Here is an 18,134-nt window from a genome sequence, read left to right on the forward strand (position 1 = left end):
TATTTCAGCGTACATTTATGGTATATAATAGTAATAATACATAATAATACGTAAGTTAAATAATATTTCGGTTTTAAATATTAAACCCGAAGAAATATCGTTTAATGGACTGTCTTAAATATCACTTATATAATAATCATATGTCCTCGATGATGATTTTCATATTAGTTTATATATGGTCAAGTCACGTATCGTTTTGTAAACTTAAAACACTTGAGTTTGCGAAATTGTAGCACAGCTGGAGGAACATGCGGAGCTCCTTTCCCATGTGCCGACAGTAACAATTATATCTAAACTAAATTACGTTCAATGCTCAGTATTTAATTTTTGTTTGGTTCTCTCCAATTCCTTGCATATGGCTCGTTAAATTTAATATCGCAATTTGTCATTACCAAAACAGCTTACTACGTAGAGAACTTCTGGTTTGATATGACTTCTGATCGTTTTGTGGCTTGAATGCGGAATGTTATAAACTATTTCATTATATTTAAGGCTGATTTTATTTACACAACAACAAAAGTATTTGATAAGGCACCTGTGTCACATGCTGATCGCTCAATTTACAATTGATATTCTGTTCGATTTCAATTTGTGTGTTTTCATTATTCTTTTTTGGATTTCCTCTCATCGTGTTCGATATGATGTGCGTAACATTTGAATTTCAAGCACTTCGGTGTCCAACGTGCAGTAAAATTTGGGAAACTTTACTCGAGTGGCTAGCGTTGATCCTAAGGTTCACAAATGCACTGCCCGCAGGTCGCTGGTATCTCTTAGCTCTTTTAGCTAACGATGAGCTTGGAGACGAGGCACATCAGGATGGTGGTGATCACGGTGCTCACGGCGGAGCTGCTCGTCAGCTTGGACTGGGACATGGCTCCGTTTCCGGTTCGCTCGGCCACTTCCGGAACTATCGGCTCGTCGTTGGACTGGTGATCGCCCACGGCTAAGGGAAACAGGGATTTGGAAAGTCAAGTCAATGGCGTTTCTCGTCAAGCTGTTCAGACTTAGGATGTTCTGTGCAGAAACGGCTTAGATCTAAGCTAAATAAGATTTGGTATTGGATATTGTATTTTAGGGGCGTGACTTGGTAGGGGGCGGGGGCAAATAAGCTATATAAAAAAGGGAACAGAACGTAGGTATAACTTAAGTAACTTAGGGGGATCAAATTAAAATAATTGATGTAACATACTCTTCACTCTGTAAACTCGTTTCTTTCTATTTGGCTTGGTTTGGCGTTTCGGCAGGCGGCGCAGTTCGTGGGCGTGGCATGTTTTGTATGTTTCGATTGATGGTTTACTTTATTCAGACAGAGATCACTCATGCGGGCGATGGATTACACTAATGCTGGCAAATTACAACGGGACTGGCTACAACACACGGATGAGCACCAGATCCTCTAGACTAGAAGAATCTGTTCGTCAGGCCCCACATCCAGCCGGGCAGAATGCCCTGATTCGGGTTGGGATTCAGACTCGGCACTTGCGGTGCTGTGTAGATCGGTGCGAGTTTGGGAGCCGCAAATAAAAATATTCGTTTAAAGAACAAAAGTATTGAATAAAACCATAAAGCAATTCTCGGGATGCAGCAATATCAAGGTTGCGTTCTGGGAGGGCGGGATGTGCGATGCGATGGGGTCTAGCAGTCTAAAACAGGATGATACTACGTGTGAGCAGGAAGAACCAGCATTGCCACACTACAACTACACACACAAGGTACACATGTATGTACTGGAGAAGAGGCGGGAAAGCAGAAGAAAGACAGTAGCAGCCAGAAGCCCGAATGCCATGTGCTATGGCGGCTCATTCGCTTTGTGATTCGTCTGCGCCATGAGTCTTATGTATGTGGATGGGGTGGTGGTGGTGGTGGTGGTGGTGGTGTGGGTTGTTATGGAGTTGATGTTCGGTTTGTTCGGCTGTTGTTGTTGCTGTTGTGCTTTCTGGATGTGTGCTCTGGTTAATTGTTCTTGTTTTTGTATCCGCGTCTCTTAAAGCCTGCAAGAAATATACATACGTACATACAGGCAGATGACAATGACGAATACGAATACATTGGGCTTGTTCGGCTCTTGTTGAATGCAAATTAGACGATTATGGGCCAGGCACGTGCATGCGAGTGTTAAGTGAGATTGGGTCATAACGGGAGTGGATCACATATAACTTAGGGAGCCCATATATCCAGCATTCTTATAATACCCCCGACTTTCCGTGCCATGCAGGTGGGAATCTTTTGTTTGCTCCGTGTTAGTACAATTTAAATAGTTCATGCAATTACTTGGGTGTGTGAGTGTGTGTTGGGTGGTGTGGGTAGAGTGGGTACAGTGGTTGGTTGGAGAGTGAGTGGGTGGTTCTAGGTGCGGCTCAACCCAGCCACTAGCCATTCGGAATTTTGTGCCGAGGGTGGCAAAACAAGGAAACGGTTACGCATAAAAATGGTTCGAGGTTCTGCGATTTCGACTACAGGGTATAGAGTTTAGTTTGGGGAGTGGAAGATCAAATATTAACAGTACCATATCTAGATAAATACTTAGTGCTACGGAACTACGGAACTAGATAGCTTAGACCATAGGGTGGGGTGTTCTTTTGGGGGTTTCCATTTTCGGAATTTGTGGTGTTTAACAGATAGTGTTGCTTGGGGTTAGCCAGTTAGTAACTATTGCAGATGCTATATCGGTTTTGGTTAGACGGTTAGGAAGTGCGCATGCTGCGATCGTGACTTATAGGCTAGGAACATGGTTTCCGGTGGAGTTGATCTGGGACCTCAGTTAGTGAGACCGACTGACCAGTAGTTTTGGTTGCTGTTGTTGTCGTTGCGGTAGATAATTGCTTAAATATTCACTTGGCTACTAAACTGTAAGCAAGGTATTATATTATTGTTGTTGGTATGTTCATTTTTTCCTTTTAAATATCTTTGTACATGGTATGCTAAATTGAGTTGGTTAGTTCAACAGAATCAAAGAACCAAAAGTAACAAAAGCGTTAGTTTACTAAGGATGGGTTAGTTAAGTTAATGGAAAAAACACATTGTTAGTTGAAAATGAAATTAGCAAAGTTGGGTTAGTTTCAAGATTAGTACAGCTAGTTTAGAAAAGTTATTACAACATTGGTTTCAGTTAAATTAAGTTTAGAGGTTCACTTTATAGAAAAGTACTTTCACCAAATAAAACTCAGCATGAAAGCACTGAAACAAAACTAAAGTAAAACACCACAAAATCAAGACTAAGAGAAGGTAAAATTTTACAATATACGTATAATGTACACGCTATATATTGAATATATATATAGACTGGCAAAAGACATTCGACACACACAGTTTGGTAATTAGTTTTTCAATAGGTATTATAAATGTATTTCTTCCATAGGCAACAAAGACAAACACATTCGACTTGAGTAATAGAATTTCACTACATAGACATTAACTTAATTAAACATACCATAAAGATAGGATTTAATAATATTATCATTTCATGACTCGTAACTGCTTCTCGCTAAGTAACAACTCATACAAGACTTCTTTCTATGAGATCTTTTTGACTTTCAGAGTTCGGGATTCGACATTCGTGGATCCATTAGATCGATTCGAGCTCAAACAAAACTACCGCTGAGTCGGTCCCACTCACCTGCGTCGAAGTCATCACCGTTGCCATCGTCGGCATGCGGGATCATGGAGTGCTGTTCGAACTCGTTGTCGGAACCGTCGACGAAATTACCTGTGGACGAGGGCGTGTTCTTGCAGCCGAACCACCAGTGGGCGGTGGGTCTGGGGAAGGGGGGCGTGGCCGAGTCAACCTGCGGGAGTCCAAAAGAATAAGGTATTGTTCTGGGCATTGCTGGGATCCCCAGCTAGCAGTACTTACAGCGAATCGGGCGTCGTGGAATCTGTAGTACTTGTCGCCCTTGAAGAAGTACGTGTAGCCATTGGTGTACTTCAGCGCTGCGTCCAGGTTGTTGGGAACACCCTCCCAGTTGGAGATGGGCTTGGGATAGCTGGCCTTGACCGGCGGCCTCTTGGCCGGATCGAAGCGCCAGAACTTGCTGCCCTTGAAGAAGTAAATCTTGCCGTTGCCCCCCCAAACCATCGCGGCGTCCAGATGGTCGGGAATGCCCGTGAAGCCCTCGCTGATTTCCTTAGGGTAGACGCCGTCCATCTGGCGGCCTTGGTAGCGCCAGTACTGGGTACCCTTGAAGAAGTACGTCTTGCCGTTCTTGTAGGTGAACGCCGCATCGATGTTGCCCGGCAATCCCGGCCAGCCCTTGGAGATGAGCTGCGGGTAGCCCTCCTCCACGGAGTCCGTGGTTAGCTTGTAGTACTTGTCGCCCTTGAAAGCGTAGGTCTCGCCCTGGGCCGAGTTGAAGAGCGTGTCTACCTTGGAGTCCTTGCAGATGGAGTCGTCCAGTGGTACCTTTGGAGGAGAGTATGGCCGCTGTGTGGTGGCCGGGTAAACGTTGGTGGGCCTCAGCTGGTTTGTTTTGCGCCCGTACAGTGACTGAATGGCCGCCTTGTCGTCCTCGTCCAACTTGAAGACGGGTTCAAAGCCGCGATAGAAGGGCGCCATCAGAGCGGAGCTCTGATCGGAGTGGGACAGTCCCAAGGAGTGACCGAACTCGTGGGCGGCCACCTGGAACAGATTGGTGCCTCGAGGCGTGCCAATGGTCCACAGTTCCGCGTCGTCAAAGTGGGCATCTCCGCCAAAGACAGGGAAGAAGGCGTGCGCCAGGGTGCCACCCTGACCGTCAAAGGCATCGCCGTCTCCATGCTCGCTCTCCACGAACCTGGGAGTAAGGAAGAGGAAGGAGAGAAAGATTGGCAATTGTATTATATAAAGGCTTTTGGGCTACTCACTTGATCTCGATGTGCACGGGGCCGGAAGTCTTCCTGGTGAAGGTCAGGTCGGTGTCCTCGGACCACACGGCGAATGCGCGACCGATCTCCGCGTCCACATCGACTCGCTTCAGCCGCTTGGGGTACTTGGAGATCTTGTAGGTGAGGTTCTTCACACGCCAGCGACTGCCCTGCAGGGCGTACCGCTTGGAGCGGCTGTCGCCGGTGCCGACGCGATCCCGAACTCCGCAGCGAGGCAGGGACATCAGCTTCATGGTCTCCGCGTCCAGCTCGCCGGTGATGTTCAGTCCCGCGAAGCTCTGGAACTCCTCGATGGCACTCACCCAGGTCCGCTGGTCGTGCAGCCCACTGCTGGCGGGATTGCGGGCAGAGGCGGGTAGATAGCCGAACTGGGACAGGTAGATCTGGAAGGAGGGAGGAAGGAAGGCTTAGGGACAGCTGGCGAAGATCAATGGGCTGCGACCGATGGCCACCCGTCGCGGCCAACTTGATTTATGACAATCAGATTAGTCCTGGCTACTCAGTCGCCTTTCCTTTCCATCTGACTTGCATAATTTACGACCGCCTCACTGGCTTCCACTTCATATAAATAAACCAGAGGGGAAAGGGGGGCATCATGTCGTATGCTTCATATGCATGCAGCCCCCGCATCCATACGGATGAAATGCGAATGCGACGTGACTGGGAAAGGTGTGAACACGCTTAATCGATCATCAAGCATTGGCAGCTTTAAGGAAGCGATCACTGGCTAATTGTAAATTGTAAATTGTAACATTGAGACATCGAATGAAAACAGTTTGCCCATCAGGGAAGTGCGCTGCGATCGGAGAACAATGCGAGGTTACCTCAACCGTTAAGTGTTCACTAACTATCTAACTATCCAGCTATCTAGCTATCTAGCTACATGGAATTTGCTTTCTGGCCAATTACAACGGCAAACTGTCTTACAGCCGCTTGTTTTATGCGCTTAACGTTTCGGCAGTGCGATAATACGATTTTCGACTTGGCATGGGCATCAGGTTCCCCGGCCGTTTATGTGTCGCACATTCTTAATGACTTAATGCCGCCGTTCACATATGTACACACATATATAGTATATAGTACATGTTGTATAATGATTTGCCGAATCTTGCATAATGCCAGCTGACTGTTAATTTTATTGTGTTCTTTCCGCCTGCGAGGAAGTAAACATTTCGCTGGAATCTTGAGTATTCGAGTCGCGTCTGCTGCCAGTGGCTCTGTGATCTTTTTCTGGGTGGGTTGGCTACCAGTCTTTGCTCTTCGCCACGGATCAGCTGGCTCCGGTCCGTTCCTCGAAAGGTAAACGAACTGTAAACAAAGCACGGTTCGAGTGGAGAGTATCTGTCACTCATCTCCTGACAAGTCACTCATCTCCAAGTCCAGGTTCCCATTCAGATTCAGAACGATTCTACCGACTCATCTGCGACCTTAGCCATGCCTCTTTGTGCCATTAACATAATTACTCCCCTTTGGCGGGCACGAACCTCTTGATTACCGAGAAGGTGCCATGCCAGCCAGTATGCTTGGGTATCGGTGGTAGTGCAGCTTTTGTCATAGAACAAACAGACTGACAGCAATCGAATGCATTGTTCGGGGCCGCAAACTCGGCTCTTTCGGTTATCTTCCATCGATAAGATAGCCCCCATTGGCAGCAAACAAAAGACCACTCAACCTGTCCGTAATTGAGTCATTTCTGACGCATTTTTCATACAGAAGGCAATGCGTCACAAGGCGAACGGAAGTCGGGGCAAAACCGTAAATGATGGGCCCATCATTTAACGTGGCTTACGTTTTTCGGGACTCGTCGCTCTAGGCCATGATTGGAGTGCATCCACGGCGATTTGGATACACATGCATTTGCATGTGATTACCGATTCTCGGCGGGATTGGATCGGACAGATGCAAATCATTGGAAATAATACGCGCTCCAGGGGTGAGGGCCTCTGCAGTCGGGTCACGATTCGGAGGGCGTTGAAATTGCACTTCAATTTATTATTGCACATTGACACACTTTTTTGCGCTCTGCTGTTTGGCGGACAGTCGAACAATAATGTCAACACAGAATGGCTTTCGCCACGACCCAGAACTCTAGGTAAAACTAACTGAAAGTACCCTGTATATGGTTTGATCTGTACATGGGCTAAAACTTATTCGCTTTAGCTGGAAGCGAGGTAGATATAAATATTTATACATTTCTGTATGTGTACTCCCACCCAGAAGCCACCAATTTGTGGGGGTAGGTATCTATTCAGTTGGCTGACCTGCTTGCCTGGTTTACTTAGCCGAAGGAGTTGAACTTGCAGGACGTGGCCCACGGGGGTTTGCGAGCGAATGCGAACTATAGAGCTCGACTTGGCCAGGAGCTGCAGGAGTGTGTGTGAGCCCGGGAAAGTATGCTACAATCGCAGTGCAACCTTCAAATATTTAACACAATTTGCACGGGTGCAAAGTTGCCAAGTTGATTTGATTTTGCAGGGGCAGCTCCTTCGCCGAGTCATTGAACTTTCACCCATTTCAATTGGAGGCGTGCTGCTCCGCCTCGCTTATTTCCGGTCGAAACAAGAACAGGACATGCATAAATTATAAACGAGTATCGCTTTGTGTACAATTCTCGTATACATCGGCAACGTGCCCGATGGAAATTGATGGGAAAATTATTGCCCAGCGGGAAAAGCTGGCGAATGAAAACTCTGGGGCGTTCGTTCAACGTTTTTCGGGGGTGCGTGGTTAGTTTACGTGGGAAGGAATGCGGTATGTGGGTCAGCCAGGTCGTTGACTTCGTCCGCCACACGGGGGTCATAGGTAGAAGGGATTCCGCTTCTCCATTTCCCCAGGCAAGCTGCCTGCAAACAAACCTAGACCTAGTTGCACACATATTTGCGTGGCACGTGGCACATAAGCGAAAGTGTCTGCGACAATTAAAGGCAAATGGCGGAGCTTTTCCCTGTGTTTCCCGCGATTTTCCCACCGCAAGCGTGTCCAATTTGAGTTGTCCAATCTCGCTGCCAACTAGCAAACAGGCTTAACTGGCTTAAATGTTTCAGCGCGGCGATTACATCACCACCCCTCGCACCTCAGTTGCAAATCGAACCGCAGGGACCTCATTTGGCGGCATTTCTTTTGGGCAGATTGAAAAGAAAATTATAACGAACGCAAACCAGACCGGGGAAACCAAAACAGAAACTGGGCCAACGGCAGTCTGAAATGCGGCTTAAAGTTGTATAACGATTTCAATTTAATTCAGACCTGGGAGAGAGGGAATTAATTGAAAGAACTTCCAGCTGGTTCTGCCATCCAAATTAGAGTTTAAAACTCGGTTCTCAGTTCAGGGTGCCTAGCAGGGAACTCCCACAAAATGTGTTTGACATTTCCACAAGGTGTCTTCTTTTTTGCAGCTCCGTTTGCCCCAAGTGGCTAATTTCAAACGGCGATAAATAAGCGTCAAGATGCTAAGATAACCGGACAATAAAAAGCGCTATTCATGCAAAGTCAGGCAAAAAAGGATTTTATTGCCGCTGCCATTCCGCCGCAGCCTTTTTAGGCGGTTGCCGGGTTGTTTATGGCGAGACGCGTGAAATGCTAAGCTACGAGTGACCTTGGGGAAGTCTGAAAAGGAGAAAGGATGTTGGCTCAAAGCAGCGAAAGCTGTCAGTTGTTTGTCAAGTGCTTCTCCGCAAGGCTGGAGCAGCCTTTTGTTTGCTCGCCTGTGCATTTGGCACCTCGCGAAGGTCGCACACAACTATTTCATAGGCAAATCAATCAAACTCGGATACGAACTGCAAACACTTCACTCTATCGATTGCTTTTGGCCACGAAAGCGGGATTGCTGGGGGAGAAGTGCGAACTACTTGGAATTACCGGACTTGATTAGCTATATTTAGAGCAGGAAAGTTCTACGGGTCTCTGTTTTTGCCTTTGTGCGCCCACTGCGATGACGAACGCGCCTGAGTGAATTTGAGTTCGCTCATTGGCCGAGTAATTAACCTCTTGACAGCTCCATTATGCTCGCCACTGGCTCCGCAGCGCATGACTCACTGGGAAATAGATGGAGCAGATAGTTTTCCTGCTCTGATCGGATCGGAAAGTGCTATCTGATGGGGGCAGAATCACGATTGCCTCCTTGCTCCGGCGGTGGTCTGCACGGTTTGCATTCTCCGGGAGATTTATGGGAAAGCACTTGGCACTTGCCATCGGCTTCGGGAGGGATCTGAGAACAAAGAACCTGACATTGGAGAGACAAACACGTAACACCGTCGCCTTAGCTGCTTTTGGGGCGACTGGCCAGCGACAACGAGCCAAGTTATGGCCAACGCGCCCAACATACCAATTAGAAGTCGGGGATTACGTAAAACATAAATAAACCTAGAATCAATGTTAAGCACGCGCTAATGCGTGCTGGTATATAGTATAGTAGCTGCGATGTGAAGCAAATCGATTGGCTGGATACACTGTACTGTATCCATATCATCACCTGCTGGAGGCGGCGATCGTAAATGGGTAATCAGGAAGTTCTGGGTCCGCTTCTCCGCGTCTTCCCAATTAATTTATGCAAGTCTGTGGCAAGTAAACGTGATTAGCTTCGGGTAGATAGCGCATGGCTCGCTGAATGTGTAATTGCAAATTACATTCGGCGAAGCAGCAAAACAGCGATCATGACAAGCAATTAACCGCAGATAAATATTTATAAATTGAAAGCGTGGAAATCAAGTTGCCGCGGGGAGGAATAATTCAACAAATCGAAAGTAATAATTCATGGGGTTTGGTTATCACTTTTTTTGGTGGGTGCCCCTTAATGCACTTGGAATTTCCCTCAAGACGGCGCACTTGAATCATTTCTAAAATTAAATGGCATTCGAAAGGTCTATCTGACCAATTCCAGGAAATAATAACATATTTAATTAGGAATAAAAACACCAGTTTCACATACTTTCTATTGTTATCATTGCTGGGTTATCATATATGGGTTTTTTGGGGTTTTTAATCTACTGGAATAATGAGGGAATTTCTAGATCTATTATGCTAATCAGTGATTTTTTTATGAATATGCGGTATTTTTAAAGCCGCGGTACTTTGCTTTTGAAAATTTCCAGCGATGGATTGTTTCTGATGTCGCAGGGAGTGCATTTGAATCGATTCGCTGGGGAGTGAGTGGCGTGCGAGTTTTCCTGGTGGACAGCCACGTTTTCCGCTGGCCAATGTCACGAGCGATAACGATAGCGATAATCAGACTGCAATTAGCCGGCGGCATGCACTTCCAGCCGTGCAACTAAGGCTAAGGCCAGAACCTCTGAGCCGGGCCAAAACCAAGCCGAGTGTGTGAGCGGAATAAATTCCGTTGACATGCGATTGCGATGCGCGTGAGCCTGTTGCACAGACACACTCGTGAATACGGAACATTTTGTCTGGCGGAAAATTGGGCATAATTCCCAAATGCATCCAGCTCGCCACTCGGAGCTCTGAGCGCCTGGCGCGCCCGTCATGCAAATCGGAAGTGGAGCCTCATGAACTGACCACATAGTATAAACCGGCCAGACGGAGCAGACAAAGCGACTATCTCGTGCATTTGTCGTCACCGCAAGTGCAAAAAACCGATTCGGACTCAGAATCGGTCTACGATTCTGATTCACTTCCATTCCGAGTTCGTTCCTGTTGAATTTCGTAATACTAAATGCCATTATCCCCTGTTTTTGCCACTGCACTACAAGCTTTTATATAAATTATAGATGAACGGAAAAGTCTGATTCAATTTAGTCGCAACAATTTGCGAGGAACTATAATAACGTAGTTTCTGATAATAACTTAATTAATTGCGCATAAACTTACCTCCGCCTGTGTGGTGGTGGAAACGGGTGCCGATTGAGCCGCTGCCAGGATGGAAAACAGGGTGCCTACGACTATGAACACTGAACTTTGGCAGTTTGTCATTTTGTTGCTGTTGTTGCTGATATTGCTGTTGTTGGTGGTTTTGCAGTGGGTTGCTCCCGAGGCTCGTCTACTTGTCATGTGGTTCCACTTGCCGCTGGCACTTTGAACTTTATATCACTGCAAAGGCAAAGGGTGAAGGTGGGGAAAAGGTCAATTAATATTTCATAAAGCCGGCCAAGTAATAAAGCAGCGGCAAACAGGAACGGAGCGAATGGAAAGGGAGCAGGCCAAGTACAAGTGCAAAAGGGCGAACGGAAGTCACTCCACTCCACTCCACTCCACTCCACCCCAATCCCACTTTCCAACAGGTTGAATGTGGCACACATTCTGTGTGGCAGGTGGAACGGCAATCGGAAGTGGCCGGCGTTTTCAGTTGAGGCAAACAGAGTACCGTAGTCGTAGTAAGAAATAGCACAACACTTGTGTGGCAAACCCCTTGTTATGCACGTAGGTCGAACAAAAAACAGTTGCTGTTGTGGGAGCAAGCGAACTGACCGAAAAGTGCACTTTCACATCTTGTCAAGCGATTAAGCCATTAAGCCATCGGGCCAAGAATACCCCTTATCAGAGCCAAATATTTGCAGAACCCGCCACCATATCTGTGTCTCCCTAATCCCCGAGAGCATCTCGCATTCGCTGAGCCCCTCGGGGCACCAGCTGTCCTGTGCGCGATGTTTTGATCGGTCGAGATATATGTGGTATATGGTAGTGGTAAGTCATGTGGTCTGGTGTCTGGACAGCTCGGACGTCATAAACAGCCCGTGTAAGTTTAGACTCCAATTAGAATTTAATTTTAGACTGGTAAATACCAGGTCGGCCATAACCGTAAAGGACTGTGGGTCTCTTGTTGATATTCTGATATTTGGCTTGCTAAATATAGCGCAGTTTTCCGAGGTCGTTCGTATTTCTGCTGATATGGATGGTGTTGACCTAGGGCGCGAGACTCGTATGTCTATGGAGATGTTTACCCCACTATATATCTTGCACCTATGCTGATACCGATGCCACTACTGCCCGGCATCCGAGTAAGAATGGAAGCAGCAGCAAGTGGCCGAAAGTGACGGCGATAAGTCGTATCAAGTACACGCCGTGTGGCGCTCACCGTTGCAAATACATGATATATCGTACGTATCTATATACATATGTATCTGGAGCGGACACTGAACACTTAAGCCTGTCATTCTTGTTGTTGCTGACTAATCGCTGGGGATTTCAGAGCGGCACAGCTAGCAGTCTGTTTTATGCCAGGCAATTAGCCGCTAGATCCAGCCAAACAGCCAAACAGCCAAATGAACAGGCGAATTTATTTTGAATATACGCACACCCCATTGGCCCGCCGCTTTTATCTGATTACAATAATTTCGCTAAGCAAATACCATAAACAATTCCCATTTTCTCTTTGGGCAAATGTTTCGGCCGGGTTGAAGGTCGGCGGGCTGACAGTTTAAGGTTAGCGCCGTGTGGTTAACCCGCCTGATGGGTTGAAGGGAAGGCGGGGATCCGCTGGGTTGTCATAACGGTGGACGCATTTCCCCGCTGTTAGATCAATAAAGCGAGTGAGTTTTAAGTGCTTTGGCCGGAGCAATCGATGGCGAAACTGCATTCAGAGCGAAAGTTGCCCTGTTTCGTTTATCGTAATGGTTACGTATACGACATGTAGCACACGTCTGGGTGTGTGCTCGATGTTCAGAATTGGGTCATAAGCAGGGCTTCTGCTCGCTGACGACAAGGTGGATTTGGCCAGCTGCAAACCGGTTCGCCGGCTCCTTGCCATCTTCTGTGAGTCGAAACTCGAAGTTGGGATTTCTGCGAAGAGGCGTGAGTCAGGCGTTGGATGCCAGCGCCCATTTAAACACGAATTAAAATAATAAATACATTGGGAGTCCAACCAGTTTGGCCAAGATCGGCTCCCCTGTTGACGTGCGTTGAAAAATACCCCAAATTGCCCAACGACACCCAATTCCACTTGCTATGACTTTTTGGCATTGTTAACCTTATCAGCTGACTGTTCCCGAGAGCGATAAGATATGGTGGCGATCGGCGGGAGTTATGTTGGGAGTTACCAAATGCATAGTTCGGGCATGAGTGGCCAAGTGTTACTAGAACTTGACCTTAGTGATAGCCATATCACACGCCGGGTTGGGAAAGCAGTGTCGAAACCGCCCAATCCGCCGTGCTGTTCAAGTTCACCTCCGAAGCGGAGTGCTCAATGGGCTAGATCTGATTAATAGGCTCGGACCCGCTTCTGGTTGACCTTTCAATTGGCTGGGCTGCCAGTGGGATGCAGTTGCAGATCAATGAACTATCGCTGCTGCCTTTGTTGCTGCATGTCGCTTGCAACACTTACGATTAATTAATTAATTAATTAGCTCTCGGCACATACGTTTCTTTCTGTTGTTTGTTGTCGCTGTCGTCGCTGCGTATTCCGCTGTGGATGTGTTGTCGTTGCTTATAATTTATACTTTATAATTCACAGTCGTAATCCTTTTGTTTTGCTGTGTTTTCGAGCTGTGAGTGTGTCTTTATGTCTGGCTGCACTAATTGCCCGCTGGCACTTCCATTTTCCCGCTCGCTTCCGCGTTCGAAACCAAAACTCAAAACCAACCCCAAAACTGAACTCTTTCACTTTTCGAATAACTTTCTTCGCGACTATCTAGATAGCACTAGACTCCAACTGCGATTCTTATTCTATCGTGGTGAGTTTTTCGGTTTCTCGCCGCTAACACATCCGCCCTGGGCTGCGCGCAAAATTCAACTGATCTTCGGCGCTCGCTGGCGCACGACGACGACTGGCGATCGTGAGTGGAGCTTTCGAAGAGGGGAGCCGAGAGCTTTTGCGGCTAACAGAGGCGCTGGCGATGCTTGCTGGGGTGGAGATGGAGATTTCGTGGCGGGGGACTGCCGAAACCTGTTGCCAATAATCGAAGTTGTCCCTTCCGCGCCCCTCTCCGCTGCAGAGGAGGCGTATGAGTAATCCGCTTCTTGGAATCACCGCACATGTGTCATACGCCGCTGGTCCAGCAAACAGCAGCCGCTGCGGCCACCGAAACACTCGCCCTCGGTGGCACTTTACAGCTTATCCCCGCTTCCCTTGGGCAAACGCTTACAACGCAGCGGATCTGGTTTCTTGAAATTCGCATACGAATTCGAGTGAACTTCCAATCTGCCACGCCTCGCCGCTAACCGAAAAGATTTTATGAATGAATCTGCGGTCTGGTTTTCCCCTGGTCAAGCGATTTCTCAATGGGCTAATGAGTAATGCGTAAGTTCATGAGTGATAATCGGAAAGTGTATGTACAATGATATGTATGTTTCACAAAAGCAAGAATATATAAGTGTAAAAAGATAGAATAAGTGCTGTGCTTGATAACAGTGCATCTACGCCTATCTATTTGCCTTCATAAATCGGGTAGATTAACACATTTGCCTTTACAACAGCCTGATTAGCACCCTGTCCCGCGGACCTGTGCTAATAAGCTACTCATCTGGGTATCTTCTTCTGCGAATCGATAATATATTCGCCCTACGTCGGCGCCACCCCATTAATATCAATTGGGTGCAATTTGGGGTGACTCAGCGGCCACGTGAATCAAATTGCTACCTAGCGCAAGCAAATCCAGTAATCGGCCTGAGCAATTGGCTAGCAGCCCAAGCCCAAGCCAAAGGTTCAGCTGGGATGCAGCTGGAGAAGAGGAGCGAATCCGACAGCCAGATAATGGGCGGCATTCCTGATGCGCTTTATGGAGCTGGCACATCCAACGCGACAGAACACAACTTGGCAGAACAAAGCGGGGGCTGTGAGACAAATCGGATGCTGTTGCTGCCATTTATCCATGGACCAAGTGCATCTGGCCTGCTGTCAGCCCCTCTTTGCTTGCCCATCTGCTCCGGGCTGTGGGCCATGGGCTTGGGATCTGGGCTCTGGGCTCTGGGGTCTCTTTCCATATATACACGAAAATATTCCTCTGTTATGGCAGTGGACAAGTTGACTTGTCGTCGCCGCCTGCTGTGCGATGCAGCTTGCCCTGCTGCTCTGCCATCGGAACAATGAAATATTTATGAGTTTCTTCTGCCTTTAAAGACAACTATTTATGGTATTTTTAGACCATGCCCCATCCCGCTGCGATGCAGTGCGATGGCACTGAGGCTGGTTGCCTGCGCCGGCAGTGAAATGAACTTTTCCACGCCGCCTCGAATCAAGCGATTTCGCATTGACTTTTGCCTTTGAACTGTGCCACCTGGCCGAGCAGAACATATAATTGTCATACAGATGGGGCAGATAATGCTAATTGCATATGAATATAGTATTGTATAGTATATTATTTGAATAGAGTGCGCGGCTCTGACTTTGAGTGCGAAAAACTATTTCTAAACTCAATCACGTCACGGTCAGGCTTCGATAGTATGTATGAAGTATCTGATGTGCCTATAATTATATGTATTCATGTATCGGAATGTTACAAAGCTCCTACGTGCCGATTGTTTGGGCCGCCTCTGTGATCCGCCCGCAATGTCATGTGCGGAGTCCGAGCAAAGATCGCTCTTCGCCCATTGATGCCCGTCGAGAAAGTGGAATTCCCTGGCGGAGATGAGTCACTTGGTATACCTACTTACCATACGGCAGACAGGCGAATTGAGCAAACAGAATTTGCATAAACCAATTTGTGAAATAATCAGCTCGGTGCTCGTGCTCCTTCAGCAAATATTGCACAAAGCGACTTTTGTTTTCTTGAGGTTCTTCACAGGGCCGCTTCGAACTTATCGGGCTTATCTGCGACCGATGGCGATTAGATCTTCGTGGTTAGATAAGGCGGGCGAAGTCACTATATAGTCACTATCACTTGGGCGGATTTGGCTACGGCAGGGCGCTATCCACACTCCACACTCATGTCCAGGGGGCTAGCACTACTCCCAGTTTCTGGCCAAGACTACTTGTTCCGCGAGAGATAGCGACCGATTCACAGCGGGTTCCGATTGCGACTCGTCTGGCTTTCTGTTTCTGTTGGTGTTTCAGTTCCAGCTCTCTGCCATTCTGGCATTCCGCCTTCAGCAAATGTGGTGGAGGCAAAATAATGTTCGCGTCGTCGTCTTCGCCATCCCTACTTTTGTATTTCCATGGGGCTTGCGAGTGTGTGCGGGTTTAATGGCTAAGACCTGGGGTTCGCCTCTAGTTTACGAGTCACGCGAATAGCCAGCGACACTCGCTCACACACACAGTCGTCCAAAGGTGGAATCCTAGTTCTGGTGGTTGAAAATAGCTGGTCGCCCCTGTTCCTTCGTCCCTTGCATGTGATTGTGGAGCAACAGGATTAGGAAGGAACTAGCTCTCTGTTGGCATTAACTAGCCAGACAAGCAGACTGTATACTACTACCCATGACGATCGATTGAATATTATTTAACAGAATATAACATTCCCTTAATGAAACTCTATTTGATAGTGTGATAGTGTCATTTTAAAAAAACCAGCACTTATTTCTGGCGAGCAACAGGGGCTGGGGTAAAGCTCGTTTGGCTAGGACTCACCTTCACTGTTAACGCACTGTAAGCCAGAAGTTAGCAAGCTTTTGGCTAGCTGTTAGATCCACTGATGATTCACCTGAGGGCGCAGCTTTCTCTCGCTCTCAGTCTAAATTGTGTTTTTCACTCTGGGTGGAAAGCTTTTCACGCAGCGGAAGCACTAACTAATTTGTTTAACACTCGCTAATTTGCTTAGCTATACTATATCTTATGGAGATTTGCCTTCCGCAGCAAGCTGCCGTAACTGCAAGTTCGCGTGCGTTTTTCAGGCTCGCTAGTGCGCTAGACTGAGACTCGGGACGCTCCGCTTAGATTCTTTTATATGGCCGGGAGCAAGGCGATCCGATAGCGTTCCGTTCCGAGATCCGATACGCCAGTCATTCAGCTCGGCTTGATGCCCGCGTCCTTCCCTGTCAGCACCCCTTTCGCAGTGCTGGGGGGCCTTCCTCGTTTCGTTCCGATAACGGGATAGTTACGCATCAATCCCGGCTTCTTGAGCGGATGAGTCAGGTCAGACCGATCCTGAGAGTTCCGTCCGTTGGTGCATGTGGCACCAATGTGGCATAGGTTATTGAGTCGACTTCCACCGATATTTCGGCTGCAGAACAGGCTGATTCATTTCGATTCACTCTGCTTCGACTTCGGTCGCTGTGATGCTAAATTTCGCTTTATATTGTTCTTATATTTTGATTTATACGCACTCAAACGTGCTGGAATGCCGTCCTCTTGGCTTCTTCCTCAAACCGCCACCTCCTCACTGACTCCCCACCTGGAGATTCGCGGGGAGGAGCGCGGGGAGGAGCGCGGGTGATGTCTTCTTTTGTATTGCAATTAAATATTTTGATATGGCTGTCGCACAGGCGAATAAACTAAGGATTTTAGATACAAAAGAGCAATTCAAATCGAGCAGGAAGTCTGATTGAGTGACTGTTTGATTAACCGCACTGATTGATGGGGCCACTCCTTTTGGGTATCTCAAAAGAAATCCTTCTACTGGTGTCATTGTTTGATTGCTTACATTGCTAACAGACAGTAAATAAGGCAATCATCGATTTTACTTGAGCATTCTTACTACCTTAACATCGTTTTTAAGGTAGTTACTTTTTAAGAGAAGAGATACAAGTCTTCTGCTCGCACGTCCTTATTTATTGACTCTGCGTATATATCCTTGAAAAGTCCAAGACCCACTAGTATGTTGAGTAGTTGTTCAGAATTTATTGGCTGCCGAACCTGCTCCACCCCCATAATAAAAGACAAGTGTTCCTGTTATCCCAGCCGCATATTTCTTTGGGAGATAATGAAAAGTACATAAAGCTGTCTGCCGTCCTTGACTCTTCGAGGTTGCTTGTGCAAGCCATCTTTTGTCTGGATCTGGCCCGAATCAACTACGTGTTGTGGTCGTCGGACACACCCAGATGCATCACCCTAGTGTCCACAGTTACACACAGTCTAACCCACGTCTGGGTTAACCTTTTATCAAAGACCACAAAACCACAACTGTGCATAAGTTATGTTTCATATTTTATTTGGGCGCACGACTGACTATCCCGACGATTCTCGGAATCCCCTGAGTAATGCTATCCCCAAAATACAATTGGGTAAAACAAAAGCAGACCACAGCCACCTGCAGCTAAGCAAACGTGCAATGCAAATGAATAAAGCCAATGAAGAAAACAGATATTTAATTTCCTAAATTTCGGGCCTGAGTCATCCGTTGGCCCATTGTGGCTCATCGAGCCAAACTTTCGAAGATAGATGGATGACGTCCATTTGATTTCAATTAGCACAACATTGAAGCCGACCCAAATTGACATTTCAGGGGGAGGTTCTG

The 18,134-nt window shown here is 47.2% G+C and overlaps 1 protein-coding gene across 9 annotated transcripts; it reads right to left on the reverse strand.

Moving 5' to 3' along the window:
- Nucleotides 1-144: 144 nt before the first annotated feature.
- On the reverse strand, nt 145-16,565 carry LOC6618866 (matrix metalloproteinase-14). Of its 9 annotated transcripts, none has more exons than XM_032716572.1 (6): nt 16,310-16,565; nt 10,684-10,902; nt 4,840-5,243; nt 3,854-4,769; nt 3,617-3,785; nt 145-943 (listed from the first exon to the last, which is right to left on the reverse strand). In XM_032716572.1, the coding sequence occupies exons 2-6, from the start codon at nt 10,861-10,863 to the stop codon at nt 780-782; spliced, it is 1,833 nt and encodes a 610-aa protein (XP_032572463.1). In that variant the 5' UTR covers nt 10,864-10,902; nt 16,310-16,565; the 3' UTR covers nt 145-779. The 9 variants fall into 9 exon arrangements, with proteins under 9 accessions (XP_032572463.1, XP_032572464.1, XP_032572467.1 ...); XM_032716573.1 differs by lacking the exon at nt 16,310-16,565 and adding an exon at nt 15,400-15,665; XM_032716576.1 differs by lacking the exon at nt 16,310-16,565 and adding an exon at nt 13,169-13,544 and having other exon boundaries at nt 3,707-3,785.
- Nucleotides 16,566-18,134: the final 1,569 nt, after the last annotated feature.

The sequence above is a fragment of the Drosophila sechellia genome, chromosome 2R, assembly GCF_004382195.2.
Source record: "Drosophila sechellia strain sech25 chromosome 2R, ASM438219v1, whole genome shotgun sequence".
Classification (NCBI taxonomy): domain Eukaryota; kingdom Metazoa; phylum Arthropoda; class Insecta; order Diptera; family Drosophilidae; genus Drosophila; species Drosophila sechellia.

What these genes read in the sequence shown, in the direction of transcription:
- LOC6618866 (XM_032716572.1), bottom strand. Translation starts at nt 10,863, where the DNA reads ATGACAAGTAGACGAGCCTCGGGAGCAACCCACTGCAAAACCACCAAC. An exon ending in CCACCACCACACAGGCGGAG is followed by an intron (nt 5,244 to 10,683) that starts GTAAGTTTATGC and finishes CCCTCCTTCCAG; the next exon opens with ATCTACCTGTCCCAGTTCGG. An exon ending in CGGTGATGACTTCGACGCAG is followed by an intron (nt 944 to 3,616) that starts GTGAGTGGGACC and finishes TGTTTCCCTTAG; the next exon opens with CCGTGGGCGATCACCAGTCC.